Source organism: Lonchura striata, chromosome 4A, assembly GCF_050655825.1.
Source record: "Lonchura striata isolate lonStrDom1 chromosome 4A, ASM5065582v1, whole genome shotgun sequence".
Classification (NCBI taxonomy): domain Eukaryota; kingdom Metazoa; phylum Chordata; class Aves; order Passeriformes; family Estrildidae; genus Lonchura; species Lonchura striata.
Window position 1 is genome coordinate 16,855,282 of NC_140742.1, and position 27,400 is coordinate 16,882,681.

General features: G+C 50.3%; 1 protein-coding gene across 1 annotated transcript in view; it reads left to right on the forward strand.

Moving 5' to 3' along the window:
- Nucleotides 1-18,095, forward strand: part of SLC16A2 (solute carrier family 16 member 2) — a 36,976-nt gene extending 18,881 nt beyond the window's left edge. Inside the window, exons 2-6 of the mRNA XM_021525283.4 lie at nt 8,959-9,103; nt 12,928-13,390; nt 13,798-13,941; nt 14,433-14,661; nt 15,890-18,095. Coding sequence (XP_021380958.3) covers nt 8,959-9,103; nt 12,928-13,390; nt 13,798-13,941; nt 14,433-14,661; nt 15,890-16,110 — 1,202 coding nt within the window. The 3' untranslated portion in view covers nt 16,111-18,095. The remainder of the gene's footprint in view (nt 1-8,958; nt 9,104-12,927; nt 13,391-13,797; nt 13,942-14,432; nt 14,662-15,889) is intronic.
- The last annotated feature ends 9,305 nt before the right edge of the window (nt 18,096-27,400 follow it).

The following is a 27,400-nucleotide window of genomic DNA, read 5'->3' on the forward strand; positions in this document are numbered from 1 at the left end:
GATATTGCCCCTGTCCCTGATCCCAAACCTTTGCTGTCCCTTTGATTTTTTAAGGTGGATATTGTGTTTCTTGCCCAGTTGGAAATGGGAGAACCTGGAGCAACCAGTGGCAGCCACTCAGGATCCCTGTTGGGCTCTCACTGCCATCTGCAGAGCTGGACGGGGGGAGGATCTGATCTGTTCTGGTCACCCAGTCCCAGCCGGGAGGTCCTGGGGGCTGCTGGTCCAGTCTGAAGCTGCTGTGTTAGGAGATGTGACTGCTACTTCTGAGAGGGTGTAAATCCCAAATTGAGCTCACATGTAAATCCCACACTGAGCCCAGGAATCATGAGCCTTTCGTTCTGGCTTCCACTGGTGAGGGCGGGTTCTCCAAAATGGAGCTGGGTGCTATTGATGGTTCCTCATGGTGCTTTTCCCATCCTCCCACTTCAGGGCTCCCATCCTTCAGTTGTGTTGCAGGGGGAATATTGAGGGCATCAAAGCTGGGCAGAAAAACCTGTGTTAAAGAAAGGGGAAGATGGACAAAATCAGGAGGTCTGTTCTTGGCACCGTGAGTTTGGGAGAACGCCGGGATCCGGGGGACAGCCGGACCTTGGGCCGGTGCCGTGCTCGCCGCTGGTGTCCTGGTGCTGGAAGGAGGTTTTTATGTATATATATAAAAAATACTTTCTTCTCCCTGTGGGTGTGTTTTGAAAAGGGGCTTGGGAACAATGAGCATTAACAAGCAGATAGAGAATTAAATGCTGGGTTTGAGTCTTCAAATGTGTGCACATTTCAGAGCGCGTGTTTGTGCCAAGATAAACTCCGTCAGGAATAAACATCGTTTTACATGAAAGGCTAATTACAGATTGGTGCTCCGCGGGTGGGAGGAGGGAATTTTCACCAATTAAAATGGAACTTTTCTGTTTTTCGTAAAATTGCTGGATGAAAACGCAGCCAGGGGCTGGCGAGGCGTTTGACAGCGCAGTCAAGGGGGGAGATGCTCATCCCTAGGATTTATTTTTTTTCCCCCCTTAGTGCTAAAAAGTCTTTGCCAGTTCACTGGGGCACGAGCTGAGGGAAGGCACTGGTTCTGCCCAAGAGCAGCTGAACGCCAGGACAGCCCTGGGCTTTCACACGGGGAGATGGGACATGGGCAAACATGGTCCAACCCAACATCCCTTGGACTCACACAACACCAGGAGAGCTTGGAGTAACAAGATCCTTGGCCTCCTTGGGTGTGTAGGTCATGGAAAGATGTCTGGATGGAACGTGGCCCACATTGAGGAGCTGCAGCTCCTGTTTGTTGGGTAACTTTAGTGTGTGGTAGGTGAATCATCCCTCAAAAATTGCAAGCCAGAGGCGACGCAGAGAAGAAAAACCTTCCTGGCCTGTGGAGTGGAGTACTGGGAAGAAAACTCCCGCCTGGGCACATGGTGGGTTTCAGCTGCACAGCACATGCTGCCTTGTTGCTTTTGGACAGATTTCACAAGAATTTGCATTTCTGGACCAGCTCTGGAGCCTCCGAGGCTGAAGCTGTGGATGGGGAGGATGTGATGCAGCCCAGAAACCAGCTCTAACGCCATTCTGCTCTAGCCAGGGTCGAGTTTTATGGGTTTGGAATGAAATGGATGCAAAATGTGGCTGGGACTGAGTTTCTCTGGGATGATGAGCGCAGGAACCCCAGGCAAACACTCCGTGCCTGCTGCTTGCCAAGCGAAACCACAGATTTGTCTCCATCTCTACTTAGTGTGGCCACAGGGCAGCTCATTTTGGGACTTTTCTCTCACATAAGCTGAGATCTGTCACTTAGTGGTTACGGGAGGTGGCCTGGGCCACCGTCTCTTAAAAGTCCCCTGCATCCTTGAGGGAGAGGGGAGGCAGAGGGACACGATCAGGAGAGGTGTGGTGGGGATTTTAAAGCAAAGTACATTCCCAGCCTGCTCTGCTCCAGTGCTCTGTGCTCCTGAACCAGTTCAAAGTTGGTGTTTTAAAACTCCCCTGTGGCAAAGACTGGATTGGCACTTGCTGGGTCTGATCTCTGGGAAGCTGTTGCCTTATCCATGGCCATGGGATCACGGCACAATGACAGGAGCTTCCACTTCTACAACATTCACATATTTCCTTACCCTCTCCTAATTACCACCATGAACAGGGCACTGAAAGGGTCTTTAGCCAGACCTGGCCTTGAATAATTCCTCTGAATAATTCCATTTATTCCAATTTTCAGGCTGTTGTGGAATTGCTTTCAGCAGAGGGGGGATTGTGGGGGGAGAAGTCAGCCAAACCTGATAAAGGAGGACTTTGTTCTGAAGCTTTAGGGTATGGTACCAAGCAGGGCTTGCTATACAATTAATGAGTTTAGCTGGCTTTGAGCTGCACATGATGCACAGTGGCTGCCACCACAATGCCCTGCCACCATCAGCTCCCATCCAGAGAAGCCTGGCTTCAGTTTGGTGCTCCTCAGCCTTGGTTTGGGGTTCTTCAGAGTGAGTTTGGGCTCCTCAGTGTGGAGCTCCACAGCTTTGGTTTGGTGCTTCTCAGATTTGGTTTGGTGCTCCCCAGCTTCAGTTTGGTGCTCCCCAGCTCTGGTTTGGGACTTCTCAGCATCATTTTGAGGCTCCTCAGCATCAGTTTGCTGTGTCCTGGTGTTGGTTTGGTGCTCCTCATCTTCAGTTTCCTGCTCCTCAATCTCAGTTTGGTGCTCCCCAGGTTCAGTTTGATGTTCCCCAGCTTTGGTTTGGGGCTTCACAACTTTGGTTTGTGGATCTCAGTTTGGTGATCTCCAGGTTCAGTTTGGTGTTTCTCAGGTTTTGTTTAGGATTCCCCAGCTTTGCTTTGGGGCTCCCCATCTTCAGTTTGGGGCATCACAACTTCATTTTGGACCATTTTGGTGCTCCTCAGTTTCAGTTTGGTGCTCTCCAGGTTCAGTTTCTGCTCCTTAGCTTCAATTTGGTGCTCCCCAGCTTTAATTTGGGGTTCCCCAGCTTCAGTTTCAAACTCCTCAGCTCTGTTTTGCTGCTCTCCAGCTCAGTTTCCCATCCCACTGTGCATCGTGGTGGCTTCCTCAGCTCTGACTTTTGCATCTGCCTTTATTTAAGCCTTGACCATTCATCCCCGGGACCGGCTCAGCCCGCGGGGGGTGTGAGCACATGGGGCTGAGCCGCTGGGAGCGGTTCAGGCTTCACTTGGAGAGCACAAGGGGATGACGCAAATGGCTCTCCAAGGGCACGAGATGAAACAGCTGCTTGGTTTTCCCTCCAGATGTGCCGTGGGAGCCCTGCTGAGGGGGGCACAGCCGCCTGCTCCCCCACTGCCTCTGCCTGGGAAGGACCATAAGGTTGCCTGGGCTCCCAGGCCACCCCAAAATTGAGCCAGGAAGGGCTGGGGAGGGCTGTGAAGATGCGTGACGAGGTTTGTCACAGCAGCAGAACTTCCCCATGCCTGAAACGAGTCAAGAAGTGATTTATTTCTCGTAGGAGAGGTGCAGGAGGTGAAATACCTTTGGCTGCCTCATGTCTCCGCTGAGAAATGCCGGGTGCCTGGGGAAGGTGACCCTGTGCATCTTGTCCCTGTCCCCTGTCCCAGCTGCGCGTCGCGAGCGGGAGAAGCCGCGGGAAGCGAGGGAAGACACTTCCTCCAGTGGCGGATCTGAGGTCACCTCCTGGCCCTTGATCCCTCCAGCCTGGGGTATTTGGGTCAGCGGGGAAGCACAGCTGAGAGCGACGTCCCTTCCTCCCCTATCCCTGGAGATTTGCTTTTAAAGGAACAAATAGGTTTGGCTTCAAGTGCTGCAGTCTGATTTTTAAATGATGTTTTTTGGGAACAATGAGCTAAATACCAGCGGGGTTTGGATCAGCATCTCAGAGTGGTGAGATTTTCTTCCTTTCTCACCTTCCTGCTCCTACCTTGCTCTTCCCTCAGAAAGCTTTTTCTGCTTAGGAAAATGCCAGCAACGGGGGAAGTTTGTCATCCCGTCGGATGGTTCTTCTGGAAAGAAAGTTGGTCTGGTATCCAGGTGGGACCACGTGGACTGACCCTGGGGGCCCTGCCCACCATGAACACACAGACATGGTGCTCACAACCCTCAAGGACCCCTCAGCATCACCAGCCCCCCAACCTCCATGTGACCACAGGGTCCTCCTCTCCTGCAGGGTCCCCAGGAGCTTTGTCACCCACTGGTAGGAGGAGGAGAAGGTGACCAAAGCATTCCTGGTTCCTCCTCCACTATGGGCACAGCTTGGTGCTGTTAGGCTGGTGGGCGAATGGGTTGGTGGGCAAATGGGTCACCTCACCAGTTTTCCCTCTGTCCTGAACCCAGGATGAGTGGTGTTGGCCATGTTTTTGCAACAGCTGGAAGTGTCCAAGGCCAGGTTAGATGGGACTTGGAGCACCCTGGGATAGTGGAAGGTGTCCCTACCCTTGGCAGGGGGTAGAACCGGATGAACTTTAAGGCCCCTTCCAATCCCTGCACTTGTGCTTTTATGATTCTGTGATCTCTTACACCAGTAAATCACTCTTCCCCTTGGAGAACTTCAACCACCACATTCCCTGTCCATGTTGAAGGCCACATTGCTTTGGATCAGCCCTGGGCCACCAGCTTGGCTGCCTTTGTTATGTCAAAACGGAAAGGAAGAATTTGTGGAGCTTTAGCTGCAACTTTCCCCTTTGTATGAGAGCTGCTGGTGGAATGTTCTCCTTGGTCAACAGCTCTGCTCCAGCAAAGCAGCACCAGCCCCACCCTGAACTCTTCCCCTACACCAGAGCATCCCTAGGACCACCAGGAAGGTCCCATCAGCTCTGTAGGTGCCTTGGGCTGGGGTGGCAGCTGGGGCTGCTGCTGTCCCCCAGCCCCCTGGAGCAGGGTGTGTGCCCTGGGGGGTCCTGGCTCCTCCGCTGCTCCTTCAATCCCTTCAGGAGGGGCTGTGGGGGGAGCAGGGTGGGATGGACAGGTCTGTGCTTGATGTAACTCTCAGTGCCAAACAGGGTCAGGGGAGGGACAACGTACCTTGAGTCACCTCTAGTATCAGCAACACCCAAATCAGAAGTCATGTGCATTTTCCCTCATCCAAAGCAGAGTGCTTTAATGCCTTTTGGGTTTTTTTAAATCTAGAAATATGGTTTCTGAAGCATTTTGTGTTTCTGTCAAGACATCTCTTGCATGTCGTTGGTCAGGTTGTTTCTGTCAAGACACCCCTGTCACCAGCCAGGTCCCCCCATGGCACCCAGCTCCAAAAACAGCCCCTTCAGCTGGTGCTCCCAGGAGCTGGTTGGACTCACAGCACCCTAAAACACAATCAAGTCTTAACCCGATCCCTGTCAAAGTTCTGGCAGCTCCTGAGCTTCTTCCAGCCTCATCCTCAGCTGGATTCTCTCCACAGCTTCTTTTAGGACGTGCTTGATAAGACTGTGCCTCATGTGGGGGCTTGTCTGTATTTCCATATCTTGCCCAGTTTATCAGCCACAGAGGGTGGGAGGTGTGGCCAGGCTGGGAATTAACCATCCCATCCAAACCCTCTGGAAATCAGAAGCAGAATTTCCCCCCCTTTTTTTCCACTGTGGCTTTAAACCAAGAGGTACCAATGCTTCTCCAGCGTTGGAGAAGCTGTAGGAGGGAAGATGCTGAGCCCTGCCTGGCTTCCACTGGAGGAAAGGCCACCTCTGCCCATCACATCCAGCAAAGTCCAGGAGAAACTTCAACACCACAGATTGCCCAAAATAAACCCTTCTTTCCCTGGAGTTGATCCAAGGACTTGGATCTAGGGCACGTTTGGGGCTAGGCTTCACCTGAGCTCCATTTCTTTCCCAACTTGTGCTTTTCTGCCATCACTTCCCTCCATCCTCGCCCCAGCCCAGGTGAATGGAGATCACTGGGGATAAAACTGAGGGGAAAACTGTGCCCCCCATGTGCGGGGGTGTTTTGGTGTGGATGATGCTGGGATGGGAGCTGGCACAGAGGAGGTTTTCTGCTGCCCCCAGATTTTGCCGAGGTTTCCTTCCAGCGCTGGAGCTGGCCCAGCCCTCCCGGCTTCCCGGGGCTTCGCTGGGAAGCGCTGGGAAGACAAAACCCCGCTCTGGAAGTGAGGCTATTGTTCTTACTAATTTTAACTGGATGTTCTTCCCCAAGCCTATTTTTATTCATTGCTTGTGGTAAGCTCTTTCTCTAAGGTAGAGCAATTTGCCACAGGACTCTTTTTTTTTTTTTTTTTTTTTTTGGTGTGTTTACCAATTTTAATAGAGAGATATCTCCTTTTTACAAACCCAGAGCTGGAGGAGCTTTTAAGCGCCCGTTGCTGAGCCTCCTGCCCTGGGTTTCCTTTGATCTCTGCAGGTGAGTGTGCATTTTTGGGGCCAGAGATTGATCCTGCCTATTTGCATGTAAATCCCCGGGTTATTAAGATCCGAATCTGGCCCTTTAAATTTAATTCTTCGCTTTATGCTTTTATTTCCGCGTTTCTTAAAGTAATTTCCAAAAATAACAAACTTCAAACATGACGGGGCCATCTAACGTTTTACTGCCTTGGCTGGAGTAGAAGGAACATTTCTGGAAGTATATTATCCAATTTAACGAGCCTTTCCCATCTTGGCGTGGCTCCCACCCCTCACCCCCTCTCGGAGCTGGTTTGGACGGCTCCTTGGATCCGTGCCACTTAATCCTATTAGAGGGACTTTCGTTCCACTGTGCCTTGTGTTTATAACCAAGAAATTCAGCTGGAGAGGGGGGTCCTCTCCCTTCCCCTCTCCCGTCTGTTTGCCTGGAGTTGAGATGAGAGCCCAGCCAGTCCCATGAGGTTCCTGCTTAGCCCTTGCTTTTCATTTTATTGCTCCACTCTGCATTTATTAAGGAAGATTTTGAAGTAAATTGGGTGCTTGTGAACTTATAATTAATTTGGAAGGGTCAGCTCTTCCCAGCCTGGGGAGGGCTTCTTTGTGTGGTCCTTTTGGAGAGGCTGTTGTATAGCTGGGATTTGCTTTTAATAGGGACCTAGCTATTTTTTGAAGATCTCACAGCTCTGGAAGGATCATGAGGGTGTTTTTATGCAAGGCTGTGATGAAAAGGTTTGCAGAGCCCTTGGCTTGGATACAAAAAACAAAAAAAAGGTAAAAGGACCACATGTCCTGGGGCTGTGCTTGGCAAACCAGAGCCAGCACCTGGAGCTTGGAAATGCTTCAGGAGCTCGCCCCACTTTGGTGCCAGGTAGGGCTGGGGGCCCCTTGTCCCTCTGTCCATCCTGCTCTACCCCACACACCACCCAGGGGACCTCTTGCTTCTCCTCAGAGCTGTTAGAACTGAAATTCTTGTTCTTACCACATTGCTTTTCTTGAAATCCTGCATTTCCTCCCCAAAATAGTCACATAAACCATTAAAAGGAGAAGGTGGAGGGCAGGGAGAAGACGGTGGGCAAAAGGAAATGGCCTCAAGTTGTGCCAGGAGAGGTTTAGGTTTGATATAAGGAAAAATTTCTTCACTAAAAGGCTGGTCAAGCCCTGGCACAGGCTCCTCAGGGCGGTGATGGAATCATTGTCCCTGGAGGGAATTAAAAACCATGTGGATGTGGCACTTGGGAACATGGTTAGTGCTGGGCTTGGCAGTGCTGGGGGAATGGTTGGACTTGTGGATCTTAAAAAGCTTTTCTAACCTTAACGATTCTAGGATGGGCTGAAGAAAAAACCTGTGAATAATTAACATTTCTGAGGGAAAAAACCAGACAAACAGTGGTTTTCTCCAGAGTGGGCTGGAAGGAGACAGTGCATGATGGTCCCACTTGGGCATTGCCTGGCAAAATCAGGGGTGGAATTGAACCTGGGATAAACACGTGTCTCCATCAGCTCACCTGCAATGAGAAATCCTTACTGAATGTGAGGAGAGGAAGAGGCAAGGAGTGCTGAGTCTGGGAGTGAGGGAGGAGTAGGTGAGTGTGCTCCCTGGGAATTCAGGACTCTAGCTCAGGACAGGTGTCGGGATCCAGGGCATCCCTCTGGCTGCCCTGGCAGGTCTGGGACCCTGGCAGGGGTCAGGAACCCCCCTGGACAGAGCCCCCAGAGACACTGGCTGGGATCTCTGTCCATGGAAAAGAGTTTTCAATCGCACAGGATCAATTACAAGCTCTGAGTGTTTGATATCAGTAATAATTAAGTGTGGCACGGGTGCAAAAGTAAAATTTTAGGATTCTAGATAAGGGGTCCAAAGGGGACAAGATGCAGGAAATTGGGTGTGTCTTGTCCTTTTTCTCCTTCTTCATGCCCTCCATGTCTCACTGTGGTGTTGGCATTTTTCTGTTGGTTCAGGCTGGGGACACACTGTCCAACGTAGGTGACAGATATTGGCACGTTCTTGTAAATGCAGCCCAGGGAGTTTCTGGTATTTAATGTTTGTCACATCCCACTGAGGGCAGAGCCCCACACGCTGCCCTGCAGGACAGAGCTGGGCAGGGCAGCAGAACATGTGAGAGATAAACAGAATAAACAACCTGGAAACCAGCACAGACCAATTATGGCTTCTGCTTTGGCAGCGGGGCTGAGAGACAGAGACTTTCTACAATCTCGGGATCATCAATACCTCAGATTCCGACAGACAGGAACCTCTCCCTTGCCAAAGCTGGGGAGCCAAGGGCTTGGAGGAGCTCAGGGGCTTTTGGCTGTGAAGATTCCTGCTGGAAATGCTGTCACTGGGGCATCTTCCCACATGCAGCCAAGGTTTTTTGGAAAGGGCATTGAAATTTGGCACCTTCCCTGGGACACAGTAACCCAGCAGAGAGGAATACAAGGAAAACCTGTCCATACTCCATCATCGTGCCCCATCCACGGTGCCACCAGGTCTCTGTGCCATTTATGAGCTGCACTGTTAATTAACAGCACTAAGCACGGCTAATTAACGGTGTGATGGGGCTGCCTCTCTGCCAAGACACCTCCAAAGCTGCACTTGGTCCCTGTTGGATGTCCCACCCTGACCATCACCTTTCTCCTCTCTCTCCCCAGCATGGGTTGGCTCCCTGGCCATGGGAATGATTTTTTTCTGCTCCCCCATCGTCAGCATCTTCACCGACCGGATCGGCTGCAGGACCACAGCGGCCATGGGAGCTACCATCGCCTTCATCGGGCTCCTCTCCAGCTCCTTCACCAAGTAAGGCTGTGGAGGGCACACCCAGCTCCTTGGAGAGCTCCTCTTCCTCCCTGTTCCCTGCAAGCCCCTGCCAACACACTGCTGCTGCCTCTGGGGGCAAAGCAGGTGGTTCCCATCCACATGAGAGATGTCCTGGCATCCCTGCACACCACGTGTGCTCAGCCTGTTCCCCTCCAAATTGAACCTTGTGTCATCAGGTAAAAAGAGAACAAATTTTACCCAAGCAAGGGACAGTATTTTCTGGGATTTCAGCGCTCATTTGATCTTTAAAACAGCAGGAGAGGTTGGTGTGTCTCTCACAGACAGCTCCAGAGAGGCACTCACAGAGAAAACCATTCTCCTGTGCAACCATTTTCACATTTGCTGCTGAAAGTAAATTCATGCTTAAAATAATATTTGGTGGATTACAACTAAGAGGGAGTTTCTGTGCAGGGCAGACAGGAAAGGGGAGGCAGACAGGCTTTGGAGCAGTTTGTGGTGTCCCTGCCCTGGCTCGTGTGTCTGCGGCAGCGCAGGGCCACTGCTGCTCCTTGGTTTCCATGCCTGATCCCATGCCATGAATTTCTGCTGGCAGGCACTGGCCAATGGCAGATGTACCTTGTGTGTCTTTCCAGCCCAGAAATCAGGGTTGGCATCGTTGTGGAAGCAAAAAGAAGTCACCTCTGGGGGTAATTTATGTGACACTTATTATTCACAGTCTCAGAGGCTCCATGGAGACACCTCCAAAGCAGCATTTGCCTCACTTTTTCTGAATAAAAACATTGCTTTGGGTTGGATTTCAGTTAAAATCAATATTGTTTTAATTAAAATGCTTCAAGGAGTGGGTTTTTAAAGCAAATACACACCAGTTTTCCAGAGGGCGACTTGCCCATGCGTGCTCCTCCTGATCAGGAGACCCTTGTGCTCGTCCCAGCCCTGTTTCACTGGATCCCTGAGTCCTCATCTGTGGGATCCCCCCATGATGCTGGGAGTGGGGATCAGTTCTGATTGCCAGGCAAACACCCCAGGACTGTGGCCAATTGCAGAAGGGGTTTTTGGGTTGCTAAAACCATTTTGGGCAGTGGCATCTGCAGCTTCCTCCTCAGGTGCCACCCTTTGTGTTTCCAAAGGTAATGGCAAAAAGTGCAGTGGGTTTTGGGGAGAGCTGTGCCCTGGCATGCAGATCACAGGAGCTTCCCATGTAATCCTGCTTTCCTTCCAATCAGCACAGCTTGGACTTTTTTGCCCCCTCTTTTGTAAAATGTTTGTACAGAGAAAAAAGGGCTCATGGGACCACACCGCTGCCAGGGGCTTGTTGTGTCGGGCTTCAAAAACAAATAAAAATCAAACAGTACAGGCAGAGAGGAATATCATTTCCAGGAGAGCTACAGGACTGAAATCCCCATTTCCTGCCTCTCACTCTCGGACCACATTCCTCTGGCTGCCTTTTAAGGGAGAAAGGAGCCCCTTTGCAGCTGGAGCAGAGCGAGGGGAGCTGCGACGGCAGAGCCGAGCGAGCGGGGCCGGAGGAAGAGCAGGGAGCTGCGGGACTTGGCAGCGCTCCATCCGGATGGTGAAGGCTGCTCCTGAAATTCGGGGCTTGTGGCTCCAGCTCTCCCAGAACAATGGAGAAGCTTTTTTTTGGTCCCTCCTGCCAAGTGCCTCCACTGCAGCTGGAGATCATTCCCCTGTGATACAAGTACTGGGGCAAAGGGATGCAGCCTGGCTTTGGTGGGCTCAGGCAGAGCTGGATCAAGGCTTACCCTCCCTTTATCTCCTAGTTTCTCTAAAATGCGTTTATTTTGTCCAAAGGGAGGAGCAGCACTTCCCAGCGCTGCACTGAGCTGCTCCAAAAACCCTCTGAGCACCAAGACTGTGTGGCAAGACCCCAACGCCCAGCTCAGTGCCTCTTGTCTCAAAATATTGGGAATTTTGCATGGAAACCACTAAAGAAACCAAATGTGCTGAAAAGCAAAGCTCTGGAGAAGGCTGGATGGGGTCAATGTGAGGCTCTTCCTCTTTGCTGCCTTGCTCTGAGGTGTCTCCTGCACTCATAACTAGCTCAAGACACCAGAGACCTTGTGTGATCTCAAGAAAAGAGGAATCCCAGTTGAGACTTTAGCTTCCCTCCAGTTTAAGTGGGTTGGTTTAGCATGAGGAATGGGAGATGATGGCCAGCTCAGCAGGGCTGTCTTCACATGCCCCCAAGTGTCCTCCCAGCCCTCCTCCTCTGCACTAAGTGTTCTGTAGGGAGGATTGGGTCCCTTTTCATCTGCTTCTCCTTCCCCTCCACAATTTCTGCCCAGTTACTCCTGCACTGAGGAATCCCCCAAACTCCTGCCAGCAAGGATGAACCAGGGCTGTCCCTCTGAGAGCTGGAAGCAAGAGGAAGCCGATGGAGGGAGACCTCCTTGTCCCAGGAGAAACCATTATCCACTGGCAGCCTCACAACCGAGGGGACGATGCCGCCCTTCCCACCGGACAGCCGCTGGCTGATTCCCAGTAAGCAGGCTGGGAAATCCTGGCTCTTCAAGAAGCATGGCTGAAAGGAGCCCCTGCTCATGCAGGGGTGTCTGAGCATCGCTGGGGAGCAGATGTGAGCTGTGGCATTTGTCTCCACTTATCCGACACGTCAGCTCAGCCGCGGCACCAGGGCTGCTGTGACCAGGCCAGGGCTGGTGCGTGGGAGGTCGGGCACGGCCCACAAGGCCCAGCTGCTTGCCTGGCTCCCACGGAGGGGGCTTCTGATGTGGTTTTGTTCTGGAGTGGATGGAAATTGCCTTTCATGACAGTCATTTGTCTCGGCGCCATCAGGCACCGCAACCGTGTTCTGCTTTCTGCTTGGCAGGCTGGAGGGATGAGCGTGTAATGGAAGGCATGAAGTGCTTGTAAAGGTTTCCCAACTTCCAGCTGCTCTGGTAGATGTGGGCTGCTGTCTCCTCACTTGCCTTGGGAGCAGAACTCTCAGTCTTGCTCCAAGGGTTGGAGTACAGACCCTGCTTGTACAACACCCTGAGCTGCCCAAAGGCTTTCCTTGCACTTTGCTCCCAGGCAGTATCCCATGGCAGACCTTTGCAGCTGGATGTATTGCATGGGAATGGAGAAAAGAATTCTTCCATTCTTTCTGGAGAGAAACACAACTGTTGTTTGTGCTGCCTAAATCCAGGCTCCTTTGTCAGCTGCCTCTGTTGGGAAAATTGGGCTGGAAATTGGGAGGCAGCACCTTCCAGGGGCTTTTAGAACTCTCCATCTGCTTGGTAGAGTAGCCACTTCACTCCCTCTTCCAGTGCAGCCACCAATGTAAGGTACAAATAAGATCTATTAGCTGTCTAATTAAAGCTCCCAGAGGAGCTTAAAGAAGAAGAACTTAATTAACCAGCCTGGAGCCTGGGCAGAAACACCACATTTCCTTCCTGCGTGCCTAATAACCAGCAGGGCTGGTGCCTTCTGCTTCCAAACACTGGGTGGAGAATGTTTTCAGTTAGTACTTTCAGTGGAAAAATTAAAAGGAATTCTAGCTAAAAATATCCCACCATCCCTACCTTAGAAAATCTTGTTTGCTGTAATTTAATAACCACTGAAGTAAAGTCAGCTTCCCAAGGAGGCCAGGTTGGCTGCTGCCTTCTCCTGGTGGCAGAAAGCACTTCCCAGCTCCACTTCATTTTGCTGAAGATTTCGTGTGCCAGCTGTAAGGTGGGGATTATCCTGGTTTTGGTGAGGGGATAAGCTCCTCGAGGTCAGACTGTCTGGGCAGCACCCGTGGCACGTGAGACCCTGCAGCACCGTGGGGGAGGAGGCCTCCTCACCTCTGCCTGACATCCCCACTCCCATGTGTGCTATTCCAGGTCCCTGGAAGTGCGTTATTTCACATATGGGATCCTCTTTGGCTGTGGCAGCTCCTTCGCCTTCCAGCCCTCGCTGGTCATCCTCGGTCACTACTTCAAGCGCCGCCTGGGCCTGGCCAACGGCATCGTGGCCGGGGGCAGCTGCCTCATCTCCGTGCCGCTCCCCTTCTTCCTGAAGATGGTCGGGGATGCCATCGGGCTGGCACACACTTTCCAAGTACTCAGTGCCTTAATGCTCATCCAGATCTTCTTGTCCATGACCTACCGGCCCATCCTGACGCCTTCTTGTGACCCTCAGCACGACGGGCGCGACAAGCTGGGCAGCCGGAGCATGAGGCAGCAGTGCTGGGCCCAGACCCGCAAGTATTTCAACCTGAGGGTTTTCCGGAGAAAGACCTATCGGATTTGGGCCTTTGGGATCGCCACTGCTGTCCTGGGATACCTCGTACCTTACATGAACCTGGTAAGAGCCACGGCTGGGGCTGGAAGGGGAGGGAGGTCCCTTTGCCCAGAGTGAGGAGGAGGTGGGAAGGTGGGCATGGGCAGTAGGTGCAGAGGCACCGAAAGCACTGAAGCCAAGGAGCTGCTGCACATCCTGTAAACAGGAATTGTGATGGATGTGGTTTTGTGTGTCCTCTCTGTGCCAGGGTCACTTCCCAGTGCTCCTAAGGACCAGCACTGGTGCCAGGAGAGGATGAGCCTGCTGGGTTTGGGGTGGGTGGAGGGTGCAGGTCAGTGTGTGTGGACACGAGGGTCACACAACCAGCCCAAATCCATGAGCCCTCCGCAGGAAATCTCATCCCTTTTGGGGAGATGAGAGGAATCAATGTACTGCAGCTTCATGTCCTTGTGTCCTTCCATCCATCCTAGGTCAAATATGTGGAGAAGAAATTTCAGGAAACCAAAAAGGACTGGATCCTCCTGGTTTGCCTCGGGGCCATGTCGGGGCTGGGGCGTTTGGTTTCAGGCCGGATTGGCGACTGCATTCCTGGGCTGAAGAAGATTTACCTGCAGGTACAGTGTGTCCAGCCCTCCATGGAGGTGCTGGCCAGCCCCCACGGGGCAGGGATGGTACCTCTATATTGGTGTCCTCACTCTGCTTAATAACTCTCAATGACAAAGCGTTTACCAACCACCGTCTGCTATGAGGGAAGAAAATTGACTACAGAAATGTGTAAGAGGAGTTACACACTTGACCCCGGGGATCGGTGTCTGTTCAGCAATCAAACTCCATGGGAGCCACTCTTCCCAAACTACTGACACCCTTTAACCTCCTTTTGGATTTTGAAGAACAAACTGCTGAAATCTAGCAGCTAATCCAGCAGTTAATCCTTCTTAACCCTTCTTAAAAGGTTATTCTTAAGGGCCTCTCTGAGACAGGAGCAGCAACTGGATGGCTTTGCTGGGTCCAGGGGAGGGAACAGTGACATTGACCTGTTCAGTGTCATCTCCATGACTCTTCCTGCTGCCCATTTCCACTCTCATACCCATGTCTGTTCCCCCAGGTTGCATCCTTCATGCTGTTGGGCCTCCTGTGCATGATGATCCCGCAGTGCCGAGGCTTCGAGGGCGTCATCATCATCTGCCTCTTCCTTGGCCTCTGTGACGGCTTATTCACCACCATCATGGCCCCCATCGCCTTCGAGCTGGTGGGGCCCATGCAGGCGTCCCAGGCCATAGGGTACCTCATGGGGCTGATGGCCGTGCCCATGACCGCGGGCACGCCCATTGCAGGTTGGTAACGCCACGGGGCTGGGCCAGGACCCAGCGGCTGGGAGGGACGTGGTGGTGGTGCTTTCACCCATGGTGGTGTTTTGGGGTGAGACCAGAAGCGCTGGTTTGAGTTTTCTGGTTTCTCAGATCATGTGCAGGTTGAAGAATGGGGGTGGCATCACTCCATGCTACGTCCTGTGGTATCTCAGGGCTTTTCTCAAGGCTGATGATTGGGGAAACGGTGAGCCAAGGTCACATTAAATTATTTCTATTTGTAGTTCAGCTAAAAATTGGCAGATAATAATTTTCTAGAAGTTCTTTTAGATGGAATTGATTGAGGTGGAGACACCTGAGTCTCTAAAAGACCTGGATCTGTGTTCCAGCACAGAAATAACCCCAACGTCCTTAACAGCGAGCGCTTTGCCAGAGCTGCCCCTGAGCAGCAGGACCTCTGCATCAGCAGCACTAAGCCAAAGCTGGATAAGCAGCTCCGATCTCTCTGCTTCCGGCAGCAAAGTTCACTTCAACGCCCTCGGGACGGAGCATGGGGATCACAGACCTCTCACTGGGAGGGTTCTGCACCAGGACCCCCCGAGTGGGGCTTGCTGGGTGAAGCAGCCCTTTGCATCAGCCTAATCCCCAGGGAAGCATCCACACAGGAGGCACTCAGCGGGATTTTCCAGCGCTGATCAATGGCCATGTGTTACTCTCCAAGAATGCCTGGCCATGTTGGAACTTGTCAGACAAATGTAGAACCTTGTGGGGTTTTAAAGGCTTGGCTATTGTTTGTAACTGGCAGCGTGTATTTCACAGCTGTAGATAAAACATCCAAAGGGCAGGGCTTCCAAATGGAGACAAGCAGCAGAGGAGCAGCCCCTGCCCACTTTCCCCATTGCCTCCTGGCTGGCAAGCCTCTGGGAAGAGGTGTTTGGTTTAATACCTCTCAGCTTGCATTTGGGATTGTCTGCGATGTGGACAGTTGTGTCCTGGAGAAACAGGAGGGATGTTTGAGCCTTTCCTTCTGCACTCCCTTGGTACACAGTGTTGGCTGCACACATCCTTTAATCCAGGCCGTAAAAAAAATCCAAGAAATGCAAACGGAAAAAAAAGATTATCTTAAAAACCCAAATCTCCCCAAATCTGGCGGGTGACGCATGCTGCACTCGAAGGAGGGAACAAGCAAGTCATTAGACTAACGAGCTCATTAGACTGACGAGGCTCCAACGTCATCACCTCTCTTCTCTTCCAGGATACCTCAACGATTATTTTGGGAATTACGACGCGGCCTTTTACTTCGCCGGCGTGCCGCCCATCATCGGCGGCCTGGTGCTCTCCGTGGTGCCGCTGGTGCACCAGAGGATGCTGAAGAAGCAGCGCCTGGATTCTGGCAAAGACAAGATGCTGGTGTCGGAGGCGGTGGTGAACGGGGAGCTGCTGCCGGGCTGCCCAGCCTCCGAAGCACACATGTGACGCCGCTCCCGGCTCTCCCGGGACACCAGCAGCCTCTCCGTAGCCCCAGCACAGGCCCTTCCCCAGACGGACCAAAATTCCCAGTGATCGCAGATGCACTACGTTTGTAAAGGAGAAAACACAAATATTTCTTCTAGTTAAAGGCTTTTAACTAGCAGAAATGCTCTTTTTTTTTTTTTTTTTTTTTTTTGTGGGACAGTTTTGATTTCAAAGCCACCTTTTTTTTTTCCCCCCCTCCCCCAACCAGTTTTATAAGGAGAACTCTCACCAGGATTCAAACTTGATTGAGCTCCTGCTCCTCTCCCGGGTTTCTATACGTCACAACAGAGGTTTACAGCTAATAAATGCCTTTTCCAAGCAGGCCACGGATGGAACTTGTTGAACCTTGCAGCTGTCCATCCTCCTCCTCCTCCAGTGTCACTTGGGTGTCACATCCAAGTGAGACAGCCTCCTCCCCGACCAGCACCTGGGGCTGTTCTGGAGCCAGAGATCCAAAGGAGGAAACGCTGCTTTAGTCTGATGCACAAACCAAATAAATGTCAGCGAGTCCCGCTTTCATCTTCCTCTTTCCTCCTTTCCCGCTGCTCTCCCACACCCCCAGGGAGCTGCAGCTGGGATGACAGGGAGCTCAGCTGGCTCCAGCCATCGGAGTCACGCGGGAGCACACCCTTCCTGCAAAATATGCCTTAAAAACGCGTGGATGAGACCAGCAGGTCCCTTGGCCGCTTTCCACCTCCATTTTCCCACCCAGCAATTGAGGATTGGGCTTTTGAGCTGCAGAAGACAGGGGCAGCTCCTTGCACAGCCCACAGTGCCCACAGTGAGGCCAAATCCATGGGATTGCCACCAAAATGGGCGCTTTGGTGGCTTTGAGGCACACAGGGTTGGGACAGAGCTTTGTGTCATGGGTCAGCTCCGTGCTGGGAGGTGGCTTCCCTGCTGGGCTCAGGGGTACCCATGGGTATGGGGATGCTGCTGGCCCAGGGCACAGGGTGCCTCTGCTGGTTTTGGGGGCCAGTTGTGTATTATGCAGCAATAAGCATGAGTCAGTATTGGTGGGGAATCCCAGTTTTCCAAAGGGTTTGACAGCCCCAGTAGCGTTTAACTTGTAGCCCGTGTGTTGTCACTGAGCTGGTGCAGGGTCAGTGCTGATCTGGGAGGAGAGCGAGACAGTGCAAGGAAATCACGCAGCCAGTGGGTACCCACCACACTGAGTGGCAGCACAGCTCAACCCCAGCTCGGGCAGGAATCCATCACTGCCCACAGAAAATTGCAGAAATTCAAATTGCGCAGAGAAGCTGTGACTGCCCCATCCCTGGAAGTGCTCCAGGCCAGGTTGGGCAGGGCTGGGAGCGACCTGGGGTACTGGAAGGTGTCCCTGCCCATGGCAAGGGACTGGAATGAGATGAGCTTTAAGGTCCATTCCAACCCAAACTATTCCATGATTCTATGATCATCTCCAGGGATTGCTAATGAGCGTGGCTAATGAGTGAGAAGGGAAGTTCTCCTGCCCTGGTCGGTCCCTGTGTGAACAAGGAGCCAGATGGGACTGGGGTACCTTCTCCTGGGAGAGAGCAAGAAACAAAACTCACATTTACCCTGACTGCAAACCCATCCTTCATCAGATTTTCATTTTGTTCACCTGACACTAAAAGTCTGAGATGTCTGAAGAGGGACGTGTGTTGTGGGAATCATCCCTTGGTCTCCGGGTGAGTGTGGGGGTTTGTAACACCAGGACATGTTTTTGCTGTGGAAATCTGGGCTCAATGGAGGCCCCTCCCACAGGCAGCAGTGGGACTTTTGTACATAATAGGCTCAGGACCCTGCATGTCCCTCTGGCCCTGTTTTTAACCCCTGTTGGCTGATGCATTGTAAGGTCTTGTGTTCTCGTGGCCCTTCTGTCCCCGTACGAGCTGGAAAATTACCTGGTGTGTTGTGACGTGTCTGTTTATGATATAAAATGAGATACTTGTCTCTTTCTTGGATACACTTTTCCATGACTGTTCTTACCCTTCATGGCCTATATTGCATCCTCTGCTGTGGCTCTGCTGAGCCATCGCTGAGTTTTGGGAGCCACGGGAGGCAGATGAAGCTGCAGGAGGAGGCAGGGCTTGAACCACTTAACCCTGGCTCCAGCTGGGATCTGCCAGACTTAGCCTAGGGCAGGGTGTTAATCTGGTGCTTTTTGGGTGGGAGCCTTGCAAGTGGGGTGGCTTCAAAGCCCTCTGACAACTGAAGGAAATATAAAACTCATCGTAACTCCTTCTGTGAGTTTTGGGACATTAATTCACGCTGGAGTTTGGTGAAGTTCATATTTTGGACCTTAATGCCCCCCAAAGGAGAGATTATGAGAGATTTAAATTCCAGAAGTAGCTTCTTCAGAGCAAGCAGAGCATGAGCAGAGCTGTCTCCAAACCCCATCTGGGCTTAGGGAGCAGCTGCACCCAGACTTTGTTTGGCAAAGCCTCCCTGGTTCCTAAGGTGATTTATGGTTCAAATCCCAAATTTCTACAGAATTCCATTTGCCTTAACTGCTTCATAGGCCTGCAAAGACCCTGGGAGGAGCCTACATTCAGTGCAAGGGGTGCTTAGCACTGCAGTGGCATAAGAGCAGCTGTGTCAGCCCAGGAGGGGTGCTGGTACCCACATCTGTCCCCTCCTACGTTTTGATCTTTCCCCATGGCTTTTATTATTCACCCTCTAGGAGATGTGGAGTGATGAGGTGCTTTCTTGGCCTCCTCAGCTTGCTCAGAGGAAGCCATCCCTCATCCTATCCCAGACTCATGTCGACTAGCAGCCTCCCAAAACCTCACTCAGTGTCTTTGTCTGGTCAAAATCCTGCCCTTGGTGGACACAAGGACAAATTCTGCAGGTTTGGACAACAGCCATGAAAGGTCTCCTCATCAGCAAACACAGATGGGAATGGGAAGGGCAAAGGTTGGAGCAGTGTCAACATACAGGGAGTGTTTGGGGCTTGTTTGTCAGGTTGCTGCTGCAACTGCTGTGAGCCTACTTTGGCCCTTTTGAACACCAGATGATTTGCAAGAATTTCTGCATGTGAGAGGTGGGATTGTGAACAGGGAGGGGTTGCACTGCTCTCAAGACATCTGCTCAGCCTCTGGTGATCTGGTGATGTGACGCCAAATGGGTCCCTAACTACTGCAAAAGCTTCATCCCAAAGCTCCCCCTGTTCCATCAGGGTCATCTTGTCCTAGCCCAGCACATCCACATCTCCTAGGGGCTGCCTTCTACTCATTTTCTAATTAAAAACCCAACTTCTCCCTCCCCTGGGAGTGCCAGGCTGTGATTCCTGCCCCTCTCCCTTGCTCTGGGCAGGGAGGGGAAGGGAAGGGGGAGCCCAGCACTCAGGCTCAGCCAGCTTTGGGAGCCAGCAAGGGAAGGGGAGTGGGCTGAGCCCCTTGGGTGGGAAAGGGGTGGAAGGGAGCGGGCAAGGCCCCACTTCACCCCGTGGCCGGGGTGTTTGCAGAGCTGCAGAGCCTTATGTAAGCGTGCAGTGAGCACAGGACATGTCCCAGCAGCGCCTGCTCGGGGCTGGGCTGGGGCTGCCTCTTAAATCTTTACCTTAAGGGTGTTCAAAACCAACTTGTTGTCTTTACTTCTTCTCTCTCTCTCTCTCTTTTTTTTTTTTTTTCCTTTTCTCTTTTATTATTATTCTACTGCAGAGTGAGGCATCGGGTTTAACTCCTCTGGCTCTGGCTGAGGGGTGGAGTGGGACAGCTGAGCTGGAAGGGCTCCCAGGATGGTTGTGTTTGTGATGGGAAAGGTAGCAGGGCTTTGGGAGCCGACTGGGAAGTGCCATGATTCATGGCTTAGTGCTTTTTTCAGTTTTGGAACAATGTGCAGGAGCTGCTTCACTGCAGCTTGCCCTGCCCTGAGGTCCTGCAGCCAGGCAAACACAAGTTTCGAAGTCACAGAGCTTAAATTTATCAAATTCTGGCCTCCCTCCAGCTGGGGTTGAGGTTTCCTAACATTCCTCTGCTGTGGGAGCTGTGGGAAGGCCACATCCTAATTGCCAGCCAAGCAGAGGGCTTCTGGCAGGTCTGCTGTGGTACCGTGGGGTTTGCAGACCCCCAATTTCAGGAGGTTTTGGCTCTGCCTCCCACCACGGTGGTGCTTTGGGGCTGCCACTCAAAGAGCTTCATCACCCCCCAGGCTGAGCTGCCTGGAGGAGCCAGCAGGGTGGTGGCCAGCAGCTGGGCGAGGACATTCCTGCCCTTCCTTCCCTGGCAGTGCCATGGGAACGTTCTGCATGGCAGCAGAGGCTCTCTCTGGTACGTGGGGGCCAGGAGCAATTTGCTCTGGGCAGCCTGATTTGGTGCTGAGGATCTCACCTGCTCTGGATTTGAACCCTGCCTGACACTTGCATCTGTAAGTGGCCACATAATCCTCACCTGGGCAAAGGTGAACTCGGATCAAATCCTCTGAATGCAGGGGGACAGATCCAGCTGAGACTTTTGCTGTCTCTCCATTCTTCACTGCAAACCATTCCTGGCTTTTGTGTACTTTTGTTTGGGGTCTTGATTATTTTAGTTTCAATTATTTCCAAGCTGGTATAGTCTGCTCCTCCTTTCTGCTGGAAGCAGAAAATTGGAATGGCTTTGAAAGCCAAGGCGAGCAGAGCAGCCTCCTCCCTCCACCTTTATGCCACCCAATGTGGACTTGAGCTCTTTTGGGTGCTTAGAAGCCACCCTTGTAACCTTTGGGGACAATGATGATGTGATTGACAAGTGCTCCTTAAATCCTGCTTCAAGGTGCTCTGAGTAATGCCAGGCAGGGAACTGGCACAGAGAGGGGCTCCGTGGGCAAGTAACAAACCAAAATAAAGCTGTTTTATTTCTTTTTGAGAGCCCTTGGCAGGAAAGCAAACGCAGAGGTGGATGGAGCTCTGAAAGGTCTTTGGTCTTCACTGGTGACCCTGTGCCATTGCTCCAGGTCCTTTATCTGCCTGGCACGGCCACTCTGTGGACTCAAGCTCTGGTGACAGAGAGGTCATCACTGAGCTTTGGTGGGACCACTGGCACAGCCCCTGTCGGGGGGGCTTTGTAGTTTTATTTTTGCAAATATTTTGCCGTGCCCTCGGTGCCCCCCTCGAGGCCAGACCCTGCGAGTGTCCCCACGTCCCCTTTTCCCATGAACTGTGGTGGTGAAACCCTACAGGGCTGGGATCCACCTTCCCAGCCAAGAAAAGACACAAAATCCCTCCTGTTTCCTGCAAAAGGTGGCTTTGGAGGACCCTCCAAAGCTTCTCCTCTTTTTGTACCCTGCTCCCCAAGGCTCTCCCTGCACCCACCTCCACCCAGCCCTGCAAGCACAGCCCCTCCTGTAGCTTTAGAGACGAGACTTAGGGGCTGTTTCACCGAGAAGTTCAGCTCTTTTTTTGGCCTTTTTGTAGATTTTTATCGTGGTGTGTGAGATGAGTTGTTTACTGGAGCAGGTTCCTGCACTGAGGTGATGCTCCCCTCCAGGTGGGCGATGGCCAAGCTGCCTGAACCCAGCTGGGATTTGGCGTTCCACCCGATCCTTTCGGGAAAGAACTCCACTTCCCCAGGCCTGAACTTTCCCAGCATATCCTGTTTCAGCCATTTAAACCCGTTAGAGCCAGAGGCAGGATTTTTCTGGGGAGACTGAGGGCAATTAGGAAATTACCCTGCTCCCCCTGCCCTGCCCTGAGATCCAGCAGGATGAAGCCAAATATTTGCTTTCGGATGGGTGGATTTTGGAGCTGGCTCCACATGAGAGCACCGGGGCGGAGGCTTCAATTTTGGCCGTTTTGGGTGATTGTTTTTGAAGCAGGACCTCCGAGGTTGCTGCCATCACCCTGCTCAGCAGATTCCAAAGCCAGGCCCTGTCACAGCTGGCATTTGCTCTGTTGTTGATGGAAAACAGGCTGCCCATGGGTTTTTGGGGTGGGATGCACCCTCTCCGTGTCTGTACGCACTAGAAAGACTCAATAAAAGGCTGCAGCACCGTTGGTAGCTTTGCAATCCTATTTTTTATTGCTGTGCTCCAGGCTCTTGAGCAGCAGGAGCCGTGTGTGGCTCTGAAATTGGTCCTGGGAGGTGCCCAGGCCTGCTGGGCACCCTGGGCAGAGCAGCAGAGCCAATGGTCTAAAAGCAGCTGCTCAATTCAATGCTGAAATCAGACCCTGAAGCTTAAAATTATTGCTTTTTTCTTTTGGTTTTTTTTTTTTTTTTTTTGACATCTGCTCCTTGTAAGTGATTTATAACCCCTCAAAATTTTGTATCTGGAAGTAAAGTGAATGTGTCTCTTAAAAGTATGCCTATCCTTTCAAAATGTGAATCTCTGATTGTTGGAAGTAAAAAAAAAAAAAAAAAAAAAAAGGAAGAAACTTACCCCATATTAGCACATGTTTGTAATTAATGTTTTATGAATGTTGTTTAAAAGATTTGTGTAGAATAAACCAGTTTAAAAAGAAAAGGGATTTGTTGTTGTGTTTTGCCAGGTCTCTCCTGATGGCTGCTCATGGTTCTCAGCAGCTTTTTAAGATGCTGCCACCCCTCCAGAGGGGCTGGAGAGGCAAAGGTTCATGCTGGGAATTATTTTTAAGTGTTTGATGCACCTTGAGCAAAGGCTGAGCCCAGGCCCTGGAACCCAACAGGGGAGATGTTCCCATGAGCTGGACAAGGGTGGCTGCTGAAGTGGATAATCCTTGTCCCACTGAGGCATTTAGAAGTAAAAATGATTTTTAAACCCACCCCAAGAACATCTGGGTGCCCAGTATGAACCCAAAACCTCCTGGATGTTTTCCATTCCCCCGGGAGCAGCTTTGGGTCTGGATTTTACCCCCAGCATCTCCAGGGGCTGCAGCCTCTTCACTCCGTGTGGGCTCACACACAGCCACAGCACCAGAGCTGGTTTTAAGTATCATTAATATTATTTCTTCCACTTGGCAGTGGTTGAGGGGCACGATGAGGCCTTCCAGGTACCTTCTGCTCACAAGAGAATATTTTATTTCATAAGAGAAGATATGAAAAGGTTGGGAAATATCAGGGATTCATGAGTGAGGTTACAGAGCTTGTGAGACGCTGAAAACACAACTTTCATCCAGGGTTTTCTATTAATAATTTGTTTATATGAGGTGCTTTAATTGCCATTAGATGAAAGCTGACACGTGCATTAATTTTATATAACTCAGGCTATATATATATATTTTTTTTTAATTTCCACCTCAACTCTTTTACAAGTTGGGGATATTTACTGCAAATAGTGTTTAAAAAAACCCCATGAGGAGATAAGAGATGGTAAACAGAGATTCAAAGGGAATGAGAGCACAGCAGTGAGCTCCTCCAGAGAACTCTGTGCTGTGCATGCAGGGACAGAGCAGGGAGAGGGAATGCTGCATCCCATTCCTGAGAGGGGCAAGCACAGCCCTTCACTTACAGGCACCAGGAAAAGTGGCAATTTTAGCTTGATATCAAAATTATCTTCTTGGGATGGCTGGAAAGTTGGGGGAGAATTGGGAAGGTGCTGGGGTAAAAGTGGGCTGTGCATCCATGGGGACACTCAGAGAGGTGAGGGAGAGGACACCCTGCCCTGCTGCTCCAGCACCCCCAGAGCAGCAGCTCATCACAGCCCATCCCACCAATTCCATGTAAATAAATATATACACATACACATGTGTGTATATATATGTGTGTGCACCTCCAAAGGTGTGTTTGTGCATGGGCCCCTGGAAATCCCCGCTGAGCTTGGCTGAGCACAGGGCAGGGAGCAGCAGCCACATCCTCCTGCTCTGCCAGACTGCTGGATCTGCCCTAACTGACACAAAAAATGGGGGGAAAAGCATTTTGCATCAGAAAAAACCCTGAGTTTTTCCACAAAAAGGCTGTGAATAAGATAAAAAAACCAAACCAAACCACAACAAAATACAAGGGTGTTTTCATTACTATAACTCAGTGGTTCAGTATTTAGATATCTATTTGTACATTAACATTGAAATATCATGGATTGAAGCAAGTTAATTAGATGTAATAGCTGATATTTGTGCTACAAAACACGTGTGTTTTACATATTAAATATATATAATTACAAGTATGTTTTCTAGATCAAATATGAGCCACATGTCAATGTTTTGTATTAATGTCATAGCTTTAAATTACATATGATTTAGACCAATAAATGGTGCAAACAGCATCTATCAATTGATTTTTTAAGTTTACACATAGATTCAGACACTAATACATCTATCTATGGATGTGCAGTGTGCACACGAGCTGGGCACTGCTGTGCCCGGCCACTGCTCCTCTCCCTGCGGGCTCTGGGCTGGCTTTGCTTTCTTTCATTGTCTTCTTCTCCATTTCTTTTCTTTTTGCAGGACATAATTATTATAATCCTTCAGGGGAAAAAAAAAGAAAAAGGGCAAAAGCGCCTTTGAAGGATGCACTGAGGAGTGGCAGGAGATTTTTTGCTGTCGTTATTGAAAGGAAGAATTTGGGCAGGATCCCTTCCCGAGGCTGTGAGCCTGGGCCAGGGGGACGCGGGGAATGGGATTTCAATTCCTGGGAGAAAGCATCGGCATCCCTGGCAGAGGAGCAGAGCCAGGAAATTCCCTCAGATCCCATCCTGGATGTGAGGGAAACACGGCACGGGGGAGAGGGGATTGAGAGCCAGGAGAGAGACCCCAAAGCATCCGCAGCCAGCGTTAGCATTACAGAGCATTGCAAGCAACTTTGACATGTTTTGCCATCTCTTTATACAATCACCTACAAAACACATATCTCTTCAAAATCCTTCTTTTTATTTTCTTATACATACTAGTATACACTGTATAACTACAGATGTATAACTACTTATACACCTCCTTTATATACTACTTATACAGATGTATAACTACTTATACATCTCCTTTATCCAAACTATGAATCTCATCACTTTCTTCAATTATTATTACAAAAATACTCCAACAAAAAAATTCCAAATATAACATGAACTTCTTTCTTTAAATTTCATACTAAATAATCAATCTCTCATTCAATTACACTTCCCCCATCTTCACACTTTCAGTGTCCAAATCCAAACTCATAATCCTATCTATAACCACTTTCAAATCTTTTTTAAAAAAGTTTACTATATTTAAAAAAATCTCTATCCTTAAGAGACTTCAAAAAAATCAATTACTAAATAGTTTAATTAGTTTTAACCCTAAAGTTTTTACTCATAACTACTACCCCCATGGTGAGGGGGCAGCCCAAGATGGTCCCGTGTCGAAGACCACCCTGTGTCGGGGGTGGCTCTGTGTGGTGGAAAAGTCTCTCCTCCAGCCCGAGCTTCCAAAGAAAGGCTCAGCAGTCTCTGTTGTTCGGTCTCAAGGCAGTTTATTGCAAGTTATCTCAAAGATTTTCTTCTGGGGCTGCTGTGGTTTGCTCAGAGCTCAGGCAGAGGCACACACACACCCTGACATCCTCTCTGACCCCGACTGCTTCTTCTCTCCCCGCCAGGGCTGCTGCTGTCTGTTATATGGTACATTACGTGTTACATGGTTACAGTTTTTCCCAATGCCTATTACCTATATTAAATGGTGCTTTTCTGCTCTAAACCAATCTGGGAGTGCCAACATCACCAAGAACATGGAGGTGAGGAAGAAGGAAGAGGAGGAACAGGACCGGCCTACATTCCTCCATCTTAAAACCTCTGACCCTCATGTACAAAACAGAAACCCCCCTGTACAGGTGTTAAAACCCCCCTGTACAGCACTCAAAAATTCTTCCCTTTACTTTGTGACCACTTCTACTCTAATATCTAAACTTTTGTGACTTCTTGTTCTTCCTGCAAGGTTGGTAAATCATTCCATGGCTCAAACCCAAAATCACAGCTGTTTCCAGCTGCCTGCCAGGGTCTCAAATGCTTCTGACCTGGGCCCAGAACCTCCAAAAATGCCTGAGGGACATTTTGAGTTCCCACAGTCCCGGAGCAGGAGCAGAAATCCCTTGGGATGCAAGGATTGCCTTTGGAGTGGTGTTTGTCCCGGCCAAGGCTGTGCTGGCTTTACTGCGCTCTCTGTTTTGGCACAGCAGCCGCACCGAGCGAGTCTCCCCATCACCTGCAGCCCTGGAACCACGAGCAGAGTCCGGGGGTTTTGGGCAGGGCGGTGCAGAAATCCCCTCCGGGCCCCGTGTGCCCCCTCACCGCCCTGGCGGCTCCAGCTGCCGTTCCAGCAGCTCCTGTCCTGCCCAGCGTCGCGATCTGGTGTTTGAAATCTGTTCTGTCACCATTTGGTGTTTGTAATCTCTTCTGTCACGATTTGGTGTTTGTAATTTGTTCTGTCGTGATTTTGTGTTTGTAATCTGTTCTGTCACCATTTGGTGTTTGTAATCTCTTCTGTCACGATTTGGTGTTTGTAATTTGTTCTGTCGTGATTTTGTGTTTGCAATTTGTTCTGTCGTGATTTTGTGTTTGCAATTTGTTCTGTCGTGATTTTGTGTTTGTAATCTGTTCTGTCACCATTTGGTGTTTGTAATTTGTTCTGTCGTGATTTTGTGTTTGTAATCTGTTCTGTCACCATTTGGTGTTTGTAATCTCTTCTGTCACGATTTGGTGTTTGTAATTTGTTCTGTCGTGATTTTGTGTTTGCAATTTGTTCTGTCGTGATTTTGTGTTTGTAATCTGTTCTGTCACCATTTGGTGTTTGTAATCTCTTCTGTCACGATTTGGTGTTTGTAATCTCTTCTGTCACGATTTGGTTTATAAATGTTCTACCGTGATTTGGCGTTTACAATCTGCTCTATGGTGATTTGGTGTTTATAAACTGTTCTGTCATGATCTGGTGTTTATAATCTGTTCTGTGGTGATTTGGTGTTTTGTTTATAATCTGTTCTATCGTTGTTTGGTGTTTATATTCTGTTCTATCGTGATTTGGTGTTTATATTATGTTCTATGGCAATTTGGGGTTTATAATCTGTTCTGTGGTGATTTGGCATTTATAATCTGTTTTATCGTGATTTGGTGTTTATAATCTGTTCAGTTGCAATTTGGTGTTTATAATCTGTTCTATCACAATTTGGTGTTTGTTTATAATCTGTTCTATGGTGATTTGGTGTTTATAATCTGCTCTATAGCAATTTGGTGTTTGTTCTTTAATCTGCTCTATGGCAATTTGGTATTTGTATTCTGTTCTATCGTGATTTGGTGTTTATAATCTGTTCTATCACGATTTGGTGTTTGTTTATAATCTGTTCTATGGTGATTTGGTGTTTATAATCTGCTCTATGGCAATTTGGTGTTTGTTTATAGTCTGCTCTGGGCTCATCTG